This window comes from Pempheris klunzingeri, chromosome 20, assembly GCF_042242105.1.
Source record: "Pempheris klunzingeri isolate RE-2024b chromosome 20, fPemKlu1.hap1, whole genome shotgun sequence".
Lineage (NCBI taxonomy): Eukaryota > Metazoa > Chordata > Actinopteri > Acropomatiformes > Pempheridae > Pempheris > Pempheris klunzingeri.
This window is the reverse complement of record NC_092031.1, coordinates 21,650,459-21,669,003: the sequence shown is the minus strand read 5'-3', so window position 1 is coordinate 21,669,003 and position 18,545 is coordinate 21,650,459. Positions and strand designations below refer to the sequence as shown.

The following is an 18,545-nucleotide window of genomic DNA, read 5'->3' as shown; positions in this document are numbered from 1 at the left end:
TGTGTCCTCTGAAGCTTCAGCATTTGCTGAATGAAGACTGTGAGGTGCGATTGAAAGCTTTGAATGCTAGTAAATAGACCTTTAAAAAGTCTCAAGTTGGGCTAGTCCAAGTTAAGTCAAAAGTTTCAGGAGCAAACTGCAAATTTCAGGTCTCAGAATGCTGCTGACAGAAGTCCTTTTCTAGTCTGCATGTTTGGCGCCAAGCTCACATACATCAGCATTATAAGACCTTCATTTTGACTTTTTAGTTGTCCTTTCTGCCAACATAGAAGGAGCGGTCTTTATGACCCATGCTGAAGCCAGCCATCACGGGGGATTGAGATATTTTGGCTTCATGCAGTCATGTCATCCATCTTTACGTACCGTCTATGGTATACACTCAACAGAACTAATTAGCGCTTATCACAACTTAATTATCCCTTTTTTGTGCAGACCATTAATCTGCTAATCAGACCGTTAATCTGTTACACACCGTTAATCACTTGGTTTGTAAAATGTCATTAAATGGTGAAAAAAAAAAAGTCCATCAGAGTTACCTAGATCATACCTAGATCAGAAGTCATCAAATGTCTGGTTTTGTCAAAACCAATAATAATACATTTACAATACTACAAACCAGGGAAACACAGCAAATTCTCAGACTGCAGAGGCTGAAACCAGATCATTTATGGCATTTTGCTTAAAACTCAAACAATAAAGAATGAATTGGCAGTTAATTGTTGCAACTATAGTTTTAATGTTTTGGAATTGTAGGTCAAGTGCCAGAGTTTTACAAGTCCTAATTCAAGTCTATCATCCTCACTGCCATGAACATTAAAAGGTGCAACATGCAGAAATCTCCATCACCTGCTCCAAAAGAAATAGGGATCATTTGTTGTCTGATGTTTTTCTATGGGATCATCTTTTCGTGGACCTGGGAGCACACAAGCTGTAGTAATAGAAAATCATGCAAAGCGGAAGCGTTCATCTCATCGGTGAGGCTCACGGATAATGATGCTTCCTGTTACAACCAGAAGCACACACGAGACGACGGACTGAAATGCTCGACGCGAGGCAAACAGATGGTTAAAAAAAAAAAAAGGTGCGGTTTGTTGTTGAACGACATCAATAAGGTCGAGGCACCAAAAACACACATCCAAAAAATATTTGACAAATACAAACGTGACTCTACCACTCTCCGCAAGATACTGACACCGACTAGGATGCTGGGACTCTCAGACTGTCTGGCACAGGACAAGGGAAAACACAGACAATATATACACCAGGGAAGGGGGCACAGGTGGAAACAATCAGGGCAGGAAGTCAAGGGGCCTGAAATGAGGGAAAATTAGAACGCCACAATAAAACAGGAAATACATGAATGGCTGAATGCTAGAGTACAAACATTATATAAGAATACTGAGAAGCTCTGGATGGCAGATCAACTCTCAGCTTAAAGCAGACATATTCCGCTCATTTTCAGGTTCATATGTGTATTTGGAGGTCCTGCTAGAATACGTTTTAGCTCCTTCTCCCGAGATGCCCAGGCCTCCGCCATTTCCCGAAGGCGAAACACGTTAGCTGAGCAACAAGCTAATGCCAAGTTCAGCGGACTAACTTGCCAAATAAACGGCGAAAACCGCATAAAACACGGCAAAATGTACAGCTTCCGAGTCTGAAGTCGAGTCACAGACGGCAACCCAAGTAAAATCATCTTGCACACATGTTTTGCGGTCGCTGTGAAGGCAGTTCCATCACAAGCTCATCCAAAACAAAGTCCATCTGCTGGGTGTGATGTCCCGAGCAGGGCCAGACTTAAAATCTAACATTTTCACACACAGTTACTGAAGGACTGAGCTGGAGAAATGATATTATGATAGTTTGACGGTCTCCAGACTCTTTGAAGACGCATATTTTTGTTGAAAAGACATTAAAACGTGAATTCTGCATAAGGACTGCTATCCAAAAACATGTGAAATCTTCAAACAAGCTAGTGTAAGTAAAAAATTTTTAAAAAAGACATAAATCATCATTTTCCTCCTATATTTTTCCAATTGTTTTTCCAGAAGCATTGCATGAAACAAAGGGAGAGAAAAAGAGAATCTGTCCTTTTATACCAATCTGTCACACTGCGACTTCTGTTGTGAATTTGCTAAGGTGAAGCCGAGGAGTAAAAAAGCACGTCTCTGTCTGAACAGATGGAGAAACAGAAAAAAAAAACTGTTTACCTGGAACATAATGTCAAATCCTGTTTAGAACTGGCTTTTTGAGCACAGGCAAAAGGAAACAAACTGCTGCTGCTGGAGAAAGGATACTGTAATAGATGACAGGTGAAAATCACTCCTCTGAATGTGTGCTCCACGACAACATATTCCCGCTCTGGCCTTTTGCCATAAAAGAAATAAACTGTGTAAAAGCACACACAACAAGTCTTTATAGATCTCACCACAACTGGAATCCACCAAAAAAAAATAAAAAATCAATGTTCTTTCGTGCCTTTGGAGTCTTCTGTGTATCTGATTAGTCTGATTTGGCCATTACTGCACCAATCCAGCCTCAAGGCTGCGTTATTAGTCTTATTAAGTTTAGTCAACTCTTGTGGGCAGTAAAGATATAAACCGCAGACTGGAAGAACTGAGCCTTTGACTAGATAACTGCCACCAAGGATGCTGGTTAATGGTCTTAATTGATCTTTGATATACAGAAATATGTGAGTTGGCTCCTCTCAGCACACTTCTCAATATCATGCTGAAATACTATCCGGGCACAGCAAGCAGCTACCTCAGGGCCCCAGACCCTGGTCACCAGCAGCTCGAGGTTCACTCTGTGTAAATTGGTTTGGGAATTAATTGCTATAATTAAATGCTATGCACATAAAGGACCACATTAATCATTTTGCTTGTTTTAGACCATTTACTTCAAATCAAGCCGACCCATTCTCACTCTCAACACGTCACACACAGCAGCTGAGTCAATGGCCCCATGCTTCGACCTATGATGCTGTGCGCTCCGGCCTCATTTCTGGATCCAGTCTAATGTTTTCATGTGCCATCAAAGTCAGGTGTGTTAGTATGAAGAGTGAGAACGGACCGTGCAGGGTCAAACACAGCACTTTCACACAGGAGAATGCTATTCCTTTTCCGTTTGGAAGCAGTAGTCGACATTTACTTATTTTCAACTTAAGTATGTCAAACCATGAACTATTTTCCCCAAACCTAACCAAGCTGCAACTGTTTCACAATGTGAACCTTATATTCTTGTTATCATTGCTATTACTGTTACTTTCCTGCAAATGTATCATTTCTATAAACGTGACTACAGAGCCCCACATGGACAAACTTGAAGCGAGAAGCTACTGACCGAACTGGCCTATTTGATAAGTTGGGAGTGCAAATGTGTCAATCATGCATATTTTGTGTTAAGAAAAATGTAAATACATATTTTCCATTGTTCTAGGCAGCCACTGTTTTTCATTTATTCGTGTGCAATATAGAAATTAATGAACAGGCTCTTTTGTTAATGTTGCATTTTCATCGTGTGATAATACAGTACAGACTTTTCACGTTATGTTACATTTTGACTGCATCGCGGGCATGTCCCTTTTTAAGGAATGTATTTTAAGCATTAAAATGCCATCACCATATTTCAGTACAATGAAAAAACCTCGTGCCCTGCTCTCCAGTCAACATGTACAAAGCATACACAGTATGCAGCTATGCTTTCGCTCAAAGTTTTACAGACATGCATACAAATTTCAAGAATCGCAAGATATTGCATTTGCGAGACTAAGTCATACAGATGGATGGACAACTTGAAAACACAATGCTTCCGGCCACTGGTGTAGAGGAATTAAAACAACCTGAAATTAATAATGGTTTAACAAACTTGGAGCACAGAGAGCGGGAAAATGGGGCGAGTGGGGCTCCAACAGCTTATTTTTGCTGCTGAGCCACATGGGTTCATCTGACCCTGCTTTACATCCACAACTCTGTTATATATCTATCATCTGTACATGTACATGCTGTCTCTGTGGGATCCATGGAAGACCATCAGCATGGATTAGATATGAGGCTTCCTCCACAGTGGCTATTATTAGATTGCATTAGCCTAAAGTCCTGTGGCTCGAATTTACTGTTCTTGATGTTTTGGTGGCAATTATGTGTAAAATAAAGCACATAATACAACTGAGCTCAGTCCAAAGATCAAATGAATGGATATGACCCAGATAATAAAAAAAAAAAGGACATTGTGGATTAATATAGGTTGAGGAGGAGGTTCAGCTTCTCATGTCCTATATGTAGGCTGTAGAACATCAAACAACCATTGCCAGATAACCATGAAACCATGGTTTATAATTAGCAATCCATAATGAAATTACACCATAGTGAAGATGATTACTTCCTTCTATCTCATGTACGTAGCACCGTTGGAGCGAAGACTTACTTAAAAAGAGGACATCGTTTTCAATAAACCGCAGTGCTTACTGTAACCAGAGGAACCAGAATTCTCTCTAATTAATGACGACCAATTGTAGGAAAATACAGGGTTGCAACAGCTTATCTTTGCTCAACTCTGTTTTGGGGAGGAGGAAATAAATCAAAATTGGCCACGAGGCTTCAGTTACCCTACATTAAGATCAGTCCGTCTCACTGCTAGAGGGTTTTGATTTACAGTCAGAACAAATGATCAGAATGTTACAGGAAATAGTGCTGGTAGAAAAAAAAAAAAAAAAAGATCCAAGTCCATACCATGGGACCTCAGAACTCTGGTCTTATGAGAGAATAGATAGATTTCTTCCTCCAACCCAATACAGTGGAGGTAAATTTGGTATGTGGTGTTGCATGCACTGAAAATTTCCATTTCAAAAAGTCAGCATCAACATATCTGTCCAGAAAATAATGTCCCGGTGCCTCTGGGTGATCCGCAGACCTCAGTCTTAATAGCTTCTATTTGAACCAAAAATTACCAGGAAAAATAGCTGCAGATGAAAAGTGGCAGCCTCTATGGCCTCTAAGCGACCCGGAGGTTCCTGGAAGTATTTGAAGCTTTGTTCAGACTGGCTGAGCGGAACCCGTGCATCTACTGGCAAGAACAGCGGTCTGTGGACAGATGCCGGAATAAACAGCCTGCACTGCGATTCGACAAGCGTGATTGTTCAGAGGACGAGATGATGGAGCTTCTGTTCTCGTAGCGTTACGCGATCACCGGCGTATGCGGTTGCCGCCGCCGCCGCCATTACCAGAGCGACCCATGCAGACAGGCCGGTGAGGTCTGGACTCACGAAGCTCGCTCGCAAATAAAGAGTGCGGACGGCGTGTGTCGTAAAGATGTGATTTGAGAAACAAATCTTTGCCTGCAGTCTGAGCAAACTTCTATTCACAGCTGACATTTTGCCACCGTACAGGCCCTCTGCAAAGTAGTTAAATTCCAGAGCGATTTCCTCTCATTGTTTTACTTATTCAAGCTCATTAAAGCTGCTATACAGAGTTTTTATATTAATAATAAACGACTATAAAGGCTCATTTACAACTTCACTTTCTTTAAGAGCAGTACGTAAGAGGAAATATCCACTGGTCCACCTGCACGCTGTCCTTTAACTTGCAATGTAAAAAGGACATCAAACAGGAGTTCTCTCCTCTCACAGCAATATTGGATCAAATGACGAAAGACTCCTTCAGCTCTACATTTTATTTGAGTATTCTAGCATGTTTCAGCTTGTTGTTTTGGTTTTTACATCCATTGGCACGCTGCAAACAGGAATTGCTAAAAGCTAATTTGGCACACAGTTCATGGTGATGTTTTACCAAACAAATGCAGCATTTCAAATGAAGTTCAAGATGTGGTCCACGCTGGAACTCACCGACTCCACGGAGACACACCTCCAAAAGCATAATGAGAACCGTCGCGGTGGAGAGGAGGAGGCTGTTTTCAATTTTGTCTGATGTGGCCCACACTGTCAGATTTTGAGAGCCGCAGCTTTAGAATAATGACTACAGCTCCTTCTCCTCAGAAAATCCCCTAAGGGTGCTGTCACTCTGTCCTCAGAGTCAGTCTCCTGTTCACTGTCATTGGAGCAATGCCAAGCTTTGCCTCGTGATTACATCACAGATTAGAGCCTCGGCTCTAAGGAGACTTTCATGTCCACAGCCCGGGCTCAGCTGTGCAAGACAATAGCCCGCCTTCAAGTTTGAGCTGCCTCGTAGATTTATGTAATTTAAGCCGACGTCGAGCAACCCTACAGCAATTAGATGATAATTGAGCTACATCCAATCATATCATTTTTTGTCAAAGTATGACACTGATGAAAATAGAGACACTTTACGGTCCCAAGTATCATCAGAGGAGGATTTTCATTGTCAGACGTGACTCACACAACAACCACAAATGACACACAGGCTTCAAGGATAGGGGAAAAAGAAGTCTAATATTGAATATGCAGAGTAAGTCCACACTTTTACTTTTTACTGTGTACCGCTCTTCCTGGTCGACGCAGGCACATACAGGTCTTTGATCACATTATCCTCGACCGGCATCGTCACACCAGCTCACAGAGGTGAATTCCTCTCAGTTCATTTTCGAGACGCACCTATCAGCGCATATAAAACACGAGCTCTACAGATTGGCCTGGTTCCCAAGATGAATTCAGGCCATCGAAAGAGAAAAGAAAAGAACATTTAGGAGAAAACTGGCTGACCTTGGAATGAAAGAAAAAATGCAAAAATAAAATTAAAGCGGCACAGCACCTCCACATCCTGACTTTTAGTCCTTATATCAGTATTGTCTATGACCAGAGTGAATTATTGTCAGGAGTAGGTTATCACTCTGATGTGAACGCAAAAACACTGTTGTGTCCAATTTAGATGATCCATTTTAACTTGACCACAGATAATAACCTATTCTTAACGACAAAGCAACTAAAACCAAAGGGTGGTGGTGCTAGGCGTCTAATGTCACGAACCTGTTTCTTCTGTCTGACAACCTGAGGGCCAAGACGCTGAGAAAAGAGAAGCCTAGTGTGTGGAATGCATAAATACAGTGAATGACGCACCAGTTATCATACTCCTGTGAATTCTCAGATTTATGTCTCTTGCTAGGAAGGCCATCATTTAAAATAAAAAAGATAATTCATTCTACGTTATTCATTTCAACATGACTGAGAAACACTCAGGTACTGTATATGCAACTTTTATCCAACACACAGCCTCTCCTGTTTTCGGTATGTGAAAAGGAGGATTAGTCCACTAATCTCTGCCTTGAATTTTAGAAATCCTTGGACACATTTTTACGAACTGTGGAAAGAGCTGGAAATGTGATTTTTTTTTTTTTTTTTGGCTAAATGCTTTCAGAACAAAATTAGATTCATTTTTTAGATGAATACGAAGTTTAAAACGCAGTTACAGCGAACGTGAAATGACATTTGCTGAAACAGAGAAAGGGCTCATGTGTCAGACATATCTGCCTGCACAGCGCGCGCGCGCGCACACGTGGACACACACACACACACACACACACACACACACTATAACAGCGTGACCTACAGCGCCGCATCCGCTCACCTCACCTCACGGTGCCGTGCGCTCACCGGTGCGCACAACTGCTTTATTTGATAATAACTCTGACTGAATTGTTTCTGGAGCCAAGAGACTCCACGGTGACGGACGGGACAGGGGGAATGGACTTCTGGCTAACACGCAAACCTGTCCATGGAACATAAAAAAAATAATGCATCATGCTTGCATTTAAAAAAGCCCACCCATGTCATGCGTGCGTCAGAAGCCTGCGTATCCAAGCCCCGGCGGCTACATTGAGACTGTTTTGAGTCACAAACAGGCCGAAATATCTGTAGGTAACCAGGGATTTAGAACATCAGGCTTATTCCATGGCGGGCACACAAATCTGAAGACATTTCGCAGTTTTTTTTTTTTCTCCACCTGCCCTATGACGATTTTCTTAATCATTTTTCCACAAACCAAAGCCGCAGCCGTCTCATAGGATTTCAGGGGGGGAAAAAAAGTTAAAGGTAATGAATTTAGATTTGCCTGATGCACCTGCCCAAAATGCACCATGACGCCCATAACTCACCTGATATGCAGACAATGAAATTGGCTTGAAGGATGATCAATATTTCCCAAATTATATCCATCCTCTGTCTTCATTCCACGTACATTACGCACACGTAAAAGGAAAGGAAATCAAGAAGAGAAATGGAGCTTTATCAGTTGTAGATGTCCTTTCCTCCCAGACCGGATCCTGCTATACACCTTCCTCCAGGTATTTTCCACACCAGACACATAGCAGGTGATCAAAGCCTGAGGAATAAGCGTTGGACGTCCCCCACCACTAACTGTAACAATTCCAGAGATGCCCCCCCCCAAAAAAAAGGGCTGAACTCCACAGAAAAGAGCCGAGCAGAGCAGAGCAGAACACTGATCCTCTCCACCAGTTCACTGTATTATTCCAGTGCGCCTTAAAACGTTCACATCCCTCTATCCATCCATCCGGCGAGTGGGCATCCCGTTCTTACCACGGAAAGTCACACATGATGGTTTGAGTGGAGTCTCTGTGTGGAAAAAGAGAGAAACAGAGAGCGTAGATTAATGCGGTGGGACGGCGGGGAACACACCAACACCTGGACACATCTCACAACTCTTGAACTCGCATCGCCAGGTGGCGAGCCTCCGATCGACACCTCTACCCGTCACTGTGAGGAACCAGCGTCAAGAGCGCGGGCGTAAAAGCGAGCACTTCCTGTACGCGCTGTCAAAATAAAAGCTTTGGTTTGTTGACGCTCGGCGCTCCGCGCACGGACACAGGAGTGAAATAAAGTGCGAGAGCAAAAGGGGCGTAAAACAGAAGCTGGCGACGGTTTGATAATGGCGGATATGTTGTTTTAAATCCAAGCTTTCCTTTAGGAACATCGCGTGACTACACCGTACAGAGTTGCCACACCTGACACAGGTATGAACCTCAGGATTTCACAGCGCACTTGTACATTTGCGCGGATTAAATGGTGTGCTGCAGCCGTCGCTCAATCGATGCTTTGATTTTACAAACATGACCTCATGACTTCCGGTCACGTTCTTGGCTGATTGTGCCGAACTTGACGCAAGCGGCACAGGCTCTCTCCATCCCACACACCCAGGACGCAGCTAAGGCACGGGCTCTCACAAATGAAAGGCAAATATGGGAGTGGGCGTGGGAGGTGTGTTCACGAGAGGAAGGTAAAACACACTTACAACGACTGGATACGAATTCCCTCCAAATAATGAATTAAATAAAAAGGTGGAGAAACTCCGAACCGCGCGGCTTTGACGCACCAGTGGAAGGTGGAAGCAAATCAGCACACTGGAAAAACAAAACTTGTCTTCAAAAAAAGATTTTGAACAACAATAATCTCATGATGATAAACTCCGTGTCCAGAAGGTGAAGGGAAGGGTGCTGTCCCCGGACAGGCGGCTCCTGTATCCTCGCTAGCGCCTCGTGGTGGACTTGCTGCTCCAGTCTGGCACCGGGCACCAAGCGATGCCACCCAGCTCTGCGGCTCTGCTCGGTGTTAGGATTCAGGGAGAGCGATGCGCGCGGCCGCGGGCGCATGCAACGGGTGCGTGCACAGGCAGGCAGGCAGGCAGGCAGGCAGACAGGCAGGCAGGCAGGCAGGCAGGCAGGCAGGGGGGCGGGGGGGGGTGCACAGGTGGATGAACACCGCAGAAAATTCTCATGTATGTATATAGTTAAATAGGACACTGATCTGAGTGGAATTCAGCTTCAGAAAGAAGGCGGTTACTGCTAGGAGAGTTTGGATCTAACACACACACACACACACACACACACACACACACACACACACAGGAGAGGAAAGTGAGGGAGAGCATAAACGAATAAGATCATCATCAGAAACTCTGGCAGCCTCTCCACCAATCTGCTCGTTTGATGCAAAAAGCGTTAAGACACTATCAGTGTGTGTGTGTGTGTGTGTGCGCGTGACCTCCCAAAGCAGAAAATGAGCTTCAAACATTTACGCTGCATAGTTTATCATAGACCTAAAATATAACTTGTTCCAACACTGACATTTCCACTGAATTATTCACATTTTACGTAGAGGATTGAGTTCCTGTCTGTGAAATATGTGTGTGTGTGTGTGTGTGTGTGTGTGTGTGTGTGTGTGTGTGTGTGTCTGGTTTGGGGCATAAGCTCCACTGTATGACCAATGTAAGGCTTAACGTACACGGGCCCACACAGAAGTATGCAGATTACCCAACACATCATTCCAAAACCATGGGATGCTCAAAGCCGTCGCTCTTCTGGTTTCAGACTGGCAGATGTTGGAACCTGGCTGCGGGGATTTGCCCCCATTCCAACTCATTCCCAGTCCGCCTCATCAAGTTTCTTCCTTTGAAAACCCCCTAAAACTGGCTGAGACTCCTTTTATTTTCAGTGAAAGTGTAATTTTATTTTATTTTTTAAAGGGAATATATGCAAAACACACTTTTTTATGTGTTTTTAAGGCAAATTTGGGTCTCTGGTGTGTCTGGACACCTCCAAACTATGAGACCTTTCAGTAAATGTGTGTGAAAATGCTCCCTGTGTGACTAATCTATAGAGAATGGGACCTCCTTCAACCCCTCCGTGGGCTGACGGCCGTCTTTCCGCCATAGGTGTGTGGCTAACACTGACTCTGGTGCGAAAACCAGCACAGCAATCTTCACTGTCCTCTCACCATCAGTGACAGCAGCAGGATGCATCTATTATTAGTTGGGAAAAGTAATAAAATGTATTATTAATTAGTAGGAAGAATAATAGTAGTATTAATGATAACAGCAACAGTAGTAATACAAAGCAAAATAGTACTTCATTTCAAATAACTCAGTATTGTAAATGTGCTGATAGTTGCAGCTGTTTTGCTACTTGTGCCGCTACAGGGGTCGTTTTCTCATTGTTTGTCCATGTAAACTGCTGGGTGATCTCAGAGTGGTACAAAGAAGATCTTTGCCATCAGATCTCATCAGTAAAACAGGGTTTATCATATGTTCGTTTAAGGTTGGATCAAACCCTGGGCATAGCTGATGAGGATCTATATCTCTCGTTATATAGCCTTAAATAGAAATGTAACTCTTTATTTCTGCTATTTTTGGAAAAGCTGAAGATCCACATAGTCCTCAGCTCTTGGGTCTGGCATAGTACACCACACAATCACTGACATGGATCCTTCCACTATCGCTGCATTCGCCGGCAGACCTCTCAGGCCACGAACAAATAAATGTGTTCTTTGAACCTCTCAGGTTAAACGGGTGACACAAACAGGGAAGCGAGTAAACTGTATGAATTAAATCCTACTTACGGACGGGCTCCAGACACTGGAGACGGACTGATCGCGGCCCTGAAGTCACCTGATCTTGACGAACAACATCACGTCAGATCAATATATATGAGCAAAACCAATAAGTCGCTTCCAGAGGTCCATAATATCAGTATGATTATGTCACGATGGAAGCCTGTTACAGGGCAAAATGCTGACAAATGAAGAATGCAAGGCCTTTAGAAAAGACCTGAGAAAGATAGCGAATGAAAAGTACGACAAACTTTCCCCGCGTGAGTTGGTTCCTTCTAAAATGTAAAGCGTTCGGATCAAATCAAATAAGGAAGGTTTACTTCAGTTAAGATCAACCATATAATCTCAGATTCCAAATTCCAAATTAAAAATCCTCCTTAAAACATGGCAGATCATGCTGACCAGGCAAAGCAAGTACAATATATTGTTTTTCTTGGAATTGGTTGTCTAGCAATAACATGTGGCTAATTTTTTGAAATGTAACGTCATACATTCTCAGATGGCTGAGGCGGTGACGGAGAGTGTACATGAGGCAGTACTCTGTGTGCCCAAGAGATTATTGGGCGTATTTCGGGACCGACGATGGTGCATTTGGACGGTGAAATACTTTGACAGCAGTGATTAGGAGATGGTGTGAATGACCTGTGGTTGTAAGAAGGAGTCTGCACAATGACGTCAGCGCTGTAAGAACACGTGTGCTCGTCATTGATGACTTTCAGCTCTGTTTTTGTTAAATATACACCAAAGAAAATCATTCCTTTTTACTCATGTTAATTCCTGTATACATTACATTATACTGAACTATGTTTGGCCATATATATATCATATCATAATCTTTGTACCACTTTTTTATGGTCAGCGGTCATTTTCCTGTAATTGTCGTGGTTCTAACATGAGCAAACATGCGATGGTTCTTTTTTTTTTTTTTTGTCTTGCTTTATGTATTTGCTACCTTGCTGTGCTGTATCCGTCAGCCGGCAGGATGAAGTTAAAGTGCTTTTCCACTTCCAGCATGAACCTCTTGTTGTCCATGGTGACTGGTTGGCGTTTGTCCTGGTACCAACCATTCTAAAATGATATTGAAGTGGTAATGGAATATATGATTGAATGGCAAAATCTGCACGAGATTTTTTTTATCTTTGCCATTTGTTTGCCCGCCTCAGCTGAGATCAGGCGCGTATCCATGGCAGTGCACTTTAGTTCATGTGCTGGCCAACACCCAAATGTGAGGTTGGCTGTCATCACATGGAGTAAAGACCTAGGCCAGGTGTTGGCAGTTGATGGAGCTGGGTTTATGATCTTCCTAAAATCGTCTTCCTAGATCTATAAGCCTCCAATTGCCTTTTTTTTTTAAATAAATGTGTTTTATTTTTGTGTTTTACTGATAAAGAGAGCCAGCTCCATCTGTGGCTGCCCCCTGGACTCTATAGAGGTGGTGGGAGAGAGGAGGATCATGGACAACACCTCACACTGTGGGGGCCTTAAGCAGCTCCTTCAGTGAAAGACTGCTACACCTTAAGTGTAAGAAGGAGCGCTTCCGCATTATAGCCTGCTGCACCACCACTACCTAATGCACTTTATTATTACCCAATCATCCAATATAATAATCCATATAATGTTTGCATCCCATCCCACCCTGTTGTTGTTTCTTTGTAATTATTGGATTCTGTATATAATGTTTCTTTGTGTATATAAAGGTTTTTTCTGTATATCTTATGTTTCTTTAACTGTGTGCTCTGTCTGTCCCCTTGAGCTGCAGTAACGGCAAACTTTCCCCACTGAGGGATCAATAAAAAGTTTTTTTTTATCTTTATCTTGTCTTTATTTGGATGATGTTTCCCTTTCTGGACCACTTTCAGTTCTTGAACATTTCTATGTAAATAAATGTATTCACGGTCCTCTTTGTTCTAGTGGTCACAGTAAATCCAGAAAAAAACAAAACAGGAGGTTCAGATCAGAATAGGTGGATGTAGACAGTAAAGATAGTGAAGGCTAAGAACGATTTGGGCCACTTGGAAGAAAATTGAACTTGATTCTATCCCAGTCAGACATTCAAATTGTCTGAATATAAGGCCTGAGGAGAAATGTCAACTTGAAGCGTTCAGCCGCCGCCCCCCCGCCTTAGATGGAGTTGTGGTCAGTAGGGTTAACCGAGGCTGCGCACATGTTGGCACAATGCTGCTGTGTCGAACAAAACGTGTACTTCCAGGGATGCTGTAATCAGCCAGTGAGTGTAGTGCCACAATGCAGCATTATACTGCAATACTTAATTAGATTATTGTCTTTCTTGAGCAGCACTGATGCAAGACACGTCTTACTACATAATTATAGGCAAAAGCTTATCATCTAAACACACAATGAACAGAACTAATCTGCCTTTTCTGTCTGAAAACTACTAATCAATTAAACGTTCAGGCAGATGATTCCATATTTTCCATATTATCAATAAATCCCATTAAAAGACCCAGACCAACACTGATTCCATCTACTAACAAGTACTGTGTGTATACCGAAGCCCGATAGATCTCCGTTCTCTGTCCCATAGAGCTGTACTGTGAATGAAAACTATTAAAAACACACCAGAGTCACACTGGGTGACATGTTCCTTAATTATCATCAGCAAACATCTCATTTATTTTGTTTCACATATACCAATCTGCTGCCAGAAATACTCACTGGAGCACAAATGTGGATTTAAACATCGCTGAAAATAGTCCCCCAACAAATGCTTCATTTCCTGCGTTTGACTAACATCTGATCAGAACTGTGAGGCATTACTGGAGCTTTTCTTTAACCCTTAGAGTCCTGAGCCTATTTTGGCCATTTTTGAATACTATGATTTTGTCTTCATATACCACATAAAACAATGTTTAATATGCCCATGTTTGGTATCCTTTTTTTCAGCACAACATTTCCTATATGACCTGGCTATTATTTTTTCACTTTGACATACTGTATCAACACATTTGGCCAAAAAACACACAAAACACATAAAATCCGATTTGAAAAATTTTATTAATTTTTGCAATAAACAACACAAACATGCTAATGAACCCTAATCCTAACCCTCCCAACATCATCTTGGAGTTCATATAATAATTCCAAGGCTCGCTTGACATCCAGTGTTCGCTTCATGTCTCCACAAAACAGTCCCTCCTATCCAAAAACTCTCCCTCTCTCTCCCTCCTCCTCCAAAAAAACAACCTCAGTCTAAACCTAGAAAACAAGCTAGTAAATGCAGTCTGTAGAGGAGAACCAGCAGATTCTGGCTTTTTGTACCGTTTTCTGGTATGACGAAAAATGACAAAGATACTGAAATAAATGCAGCACCCGTATCGGACGTATGCGCAAGTAATGGTATGATAAAAAAAATATATATCTCCTGTTTTACTTGGTCTATCGACATAAAACAAAAACTAGGAAAGAGTTTCAAGCCTACACTTTGGAGTGAATGTGTCTACATCGCTCTACGTGCCCTCTACGCCATGCAGTTACGTCATCAAGTGGCCACGTGATTTGATCAGCGGACTCAGAGGGTTAAATAAATGAGAATATATATATTTGAGTTGAGCATGGACATTCATTCCTCGACATGCGTCCTTATGTTGGAGTTTAAATCTCGCAGCTGTCTTCAGTGAATGGGACCGGACCTAATTTCCTCACTTAGGTCATGGAATTTTGCCTGAACAAGGTAGAAAATGTTTTCAAGTTGGAAAGTATAGAGAGGCGGTTTTGATCATGTTTTGTGCTGACAAAACAAAATACACAGAACAACGCCTGCCTTGTATAATATATATATTATATATATATGCTGCAGATACCGTCTCTGGCATTGAGACACACACCCAGATGTGATACAGGATAATACAGATAGTGGTCATACATATATAATTTCACACCAGCTCACTATTGACCCCTTCTTGTCAATAACAGGGCTTACTGCAGGATCCCTGTTCATTCACAAGGAGACAGCTACTGTGAAACTTCGTATGAATTCAGCGTGACTGATCAGAGAATACACTCTGCATAACAACAAACATGCCAACCTTCTTTGCTTCGTCTGTTATTTTCTTCCAGCACGACTTTCTGTCCGGCGGTGTTGTGGCGTTGGAAGGTGTAAGGGCTTAATGCTATGATTTTCCTCCATTTATCCCTTCCTGCTTGTGGCCCCTGTGATGTTCCACATAACAAAGGCTGGGCAGGAGGTAGAGAATGACGGGCAATCAATATCATACACAGCCTGATTTTTCAAGTGCCTCTCTTCCAACATCAGAGATGTACACCCCCCAGAGACTCCCCCCCCCCCCCATCCCTTTGGATCCAAATGCTTTTACCCATCAAGTTTCATCTGGTGCTTCTTTCACACCATGTGGGCCTGCATGGTGTAAAGCTGCTCCTTTTGAGAGAGCCTTTCAAAGATTACTTTTCTCCTGCAAGCAGACAATAGCGCATTCTGTTTTAACTCCAGATGTGATTGTTATTCAGCCAACAATGGGCTCTGTGCTGCTGGCGTGGGGGAAAGAAATTGCTGTTCCCACATCTCGCTTCACTTTTTCCAAATCTAATTCGTTCATCAGCTCACCGCCATTCATTATTTCATTGATGCTTTCGATGATGTTTTTCAAATATAGACAGACCCCGACCCCGGATTGCAATAATGCTCTGCATGATGTTTAGAATAGCAAAAAGAGAATCTGGTGAATGAATGGCAGTCCTTTCAGGTTCATGTTATTCAAATGCAGTCTGGGACCTTTCCAGGGAGGAGGATGTCAGTTCAATGCCTCGACTTCAAACTTTGAATTCTCCAAAACAGCAGACTTTCAGAACTTCAGAAATCCCTTCTTAGCCAAACTACTGGGGTTCCTGTTGTGATGTGTCGGCTAGAAAACAGTCCATTGCGAATAAAACACCAACAGCGAGAATTAGGCATCATCAGAGCAGACACCTTCCTAATTCCAGCCCAACGCTGGTGCTACCTGAAAGAGATTCCTCTGTGGTCAGTCAAATGTCAGTCAGTCTTTATTCATATAGCGCCGATTCATAGCAAACTTAGTTATCTGAAGACTCTTTACATATATAGCAGGTCAGAACCAAACTAATTAAGAGACCTTACGCTTCAAGAATTCCAAAATTAAGGAACCTGGAATCCTCACATGAGAAAGCCCTTGTCAACTAAAGGAAAGAAAAAAAAAAAAAAAGGAACCTAAGAGGTGTGGCAGATTTCTGTCAGGGGCCCGATTGGGTGTGGGTGGGAAGGAAAAAGAGGGAGGGAGAGAGAGATGCACACCAACAACGACAGCATTAGCAAGTATATTAATAATAACAGGAATATGACTGATAATGAATAGTATTATATATAAATAATGGATAATGACTAATAATAGTAATAGAAACAGTACGAGTCATGCAGGACCACAGGGACAGGTGATCCGCAGGAGCAGTCCATGGATGCCCGGAAAACCCCAGCCAGGCATACCACCTCCACAAACCACAGGCACGTGCCAAATGAGAAAGCACAAAGCAAAAGTTCTTGAGGAAGATACCAAGTTAGTTACATACATTAAAGGGACACGATGTGTTAGAATGTCTTTTTCATGTAACATGCTGCAGGGACATGTGTCCTAGATAACATGCACGTTCCCCTCAAGTCAGCATTCTCTCTTCCTGACTCCACTTTGTCTGGACGATGGTCAGTTCATTACTACAACCACAGAAAAGCATCCCTACACGACGCATGCGAATGAAAGAGAGAGAGAGGAGCTCAGTGTATTATGGGAAGTCGTCTGGCAGTGTAAGCGTGTGGCAGCATGACTAGGGGGGCTGGTCCAAAGCATCCCATCTATAAGCTTCTTTAAAAAGGAAAGTTTCAAGTTTTCAAGAGTGTCTGCACTGCATCTCTGTGACGGGGCTTCATGTGGGGCTTTGGTGATAGAACGATACGCGGGCTTCGCACTTTATTTCTCTGACTGTGTGAAAATCAGATGTTTTTACATCACGGGTGATGACATGGGACATTGCAGGCGAAACATGAGTCTCGTGCAGGCTCAGAGAAGGTTGTCAACCAGTTAGAATATCGGCGGTTTGATCCCCTGCTCCACCCAGCCCGTCTGGCAAAGTGTCCGTGGGAAAGACTCTGAATTGCTCATGAGGCTGCGCATCGATGTTTAAGTGTGTGTGCGGATTATTAGTCGGCCCGCCAGTGTATGAATGAGGTGTGAGTGGGTGAATGTGTTCAAATCAGTAACCTAATGAGTCAAAAACCATTAAAGGGACATTCCAGAAATGGACGACATTTCAAATAGCTCATGCACAGAATACTGAAACACGCACTTGTTGTATAAATGACTCTTCTCCTAAGTCAAACTGTAAATACAGTAGAAAAAGCAGTTCTGACATATGATTTAAAATACCAAATAGCTCCTGAACACCCCTTAAAATGGCTTTTTCCTCCAGTCCCACCTTCTTGACGACCAACGTGCATGTCAAATATTTTAACAGTTAAAATAAGCTTCAAATCTACTTCTTTGTTACGATTTTGTCGATAAATGTTTCTTGTAATTGTTAAAACAATTTGTTTAATCGTCAACCATATTCTAAACGGTCATAATTATGCACAGAAGTCGTGTCCCCTAACATGCGCGCAGCCCTGTTACCAGAGCCTATCTAGTCCGGCACAGGAAGAGGAAAAAAAAAAAGCTGTGGGCCGTATGACACAAAGGAAATAACTTCATCGTGCCTTTTTGCTAACACCATGGGGAGAAGAAAATGAAGTCGTCTCCTCTGTTTTTCATATTTTTCCAATCATATCAGCCGTGACTGAATGTGTCACACTAGCTAACGCAACCCTGTTACTCATGCTATCAGAAAAAGACCAATGAATTGCAAAGTTCTCTTTCTTTAGCAATATAATTATGTTTGTCCTTGCCCTGGCAGTAACATTCTATTCCTCAGCTAGCATAAAATCCTGTGAAAAAGCTTATATTAGCATTGATTTGCAACCCTTTTACTTAATTACAGTACAGGGTTGCACCACAATAACAGGGTCTGCTTCAGTTCACTCAGAAGGGACAATCTATTATCAATAGCCATATTAAATGTGTGTGTGTGTGTGTGTGTGTGTAACTAAGCTTAATCAACACGTTTTAAATGTATTACCTGGATGCCACTACGCAGCCTATGCATGCTAAGGTTACAACAAATGCCTGGATGCACCACTGAGTTCTGCTGAGAAGCAGAG

General features: G+C 42.5%; 1 protein-coding gene across 1 annotated transcript in view; it reads right to left on the bottom strand.

The window, feature by feature from the left end:
- The window catches only part of ca10a (carbonic anhydrase Xa), a 201,268-nt gene extending 193,121 nt beyond the window's left edge, over positions 1-8,147 (bottom strand). Inside the window, exon 1 of the mRNA XM_070851817.1 lies at positions 8,062-8,147. Coding sequence (XP_070707918.1) covers positions 8,062-8,122 — 61 coding nt within the window. The 5' untranslated portion in view covers positions 8,123-8,147. The remainder of the gene's footprint in view (positions 1-8,061) is intronic.
- Positions 8,148-18,545: the final 10,398 nt, after the last annotated feature.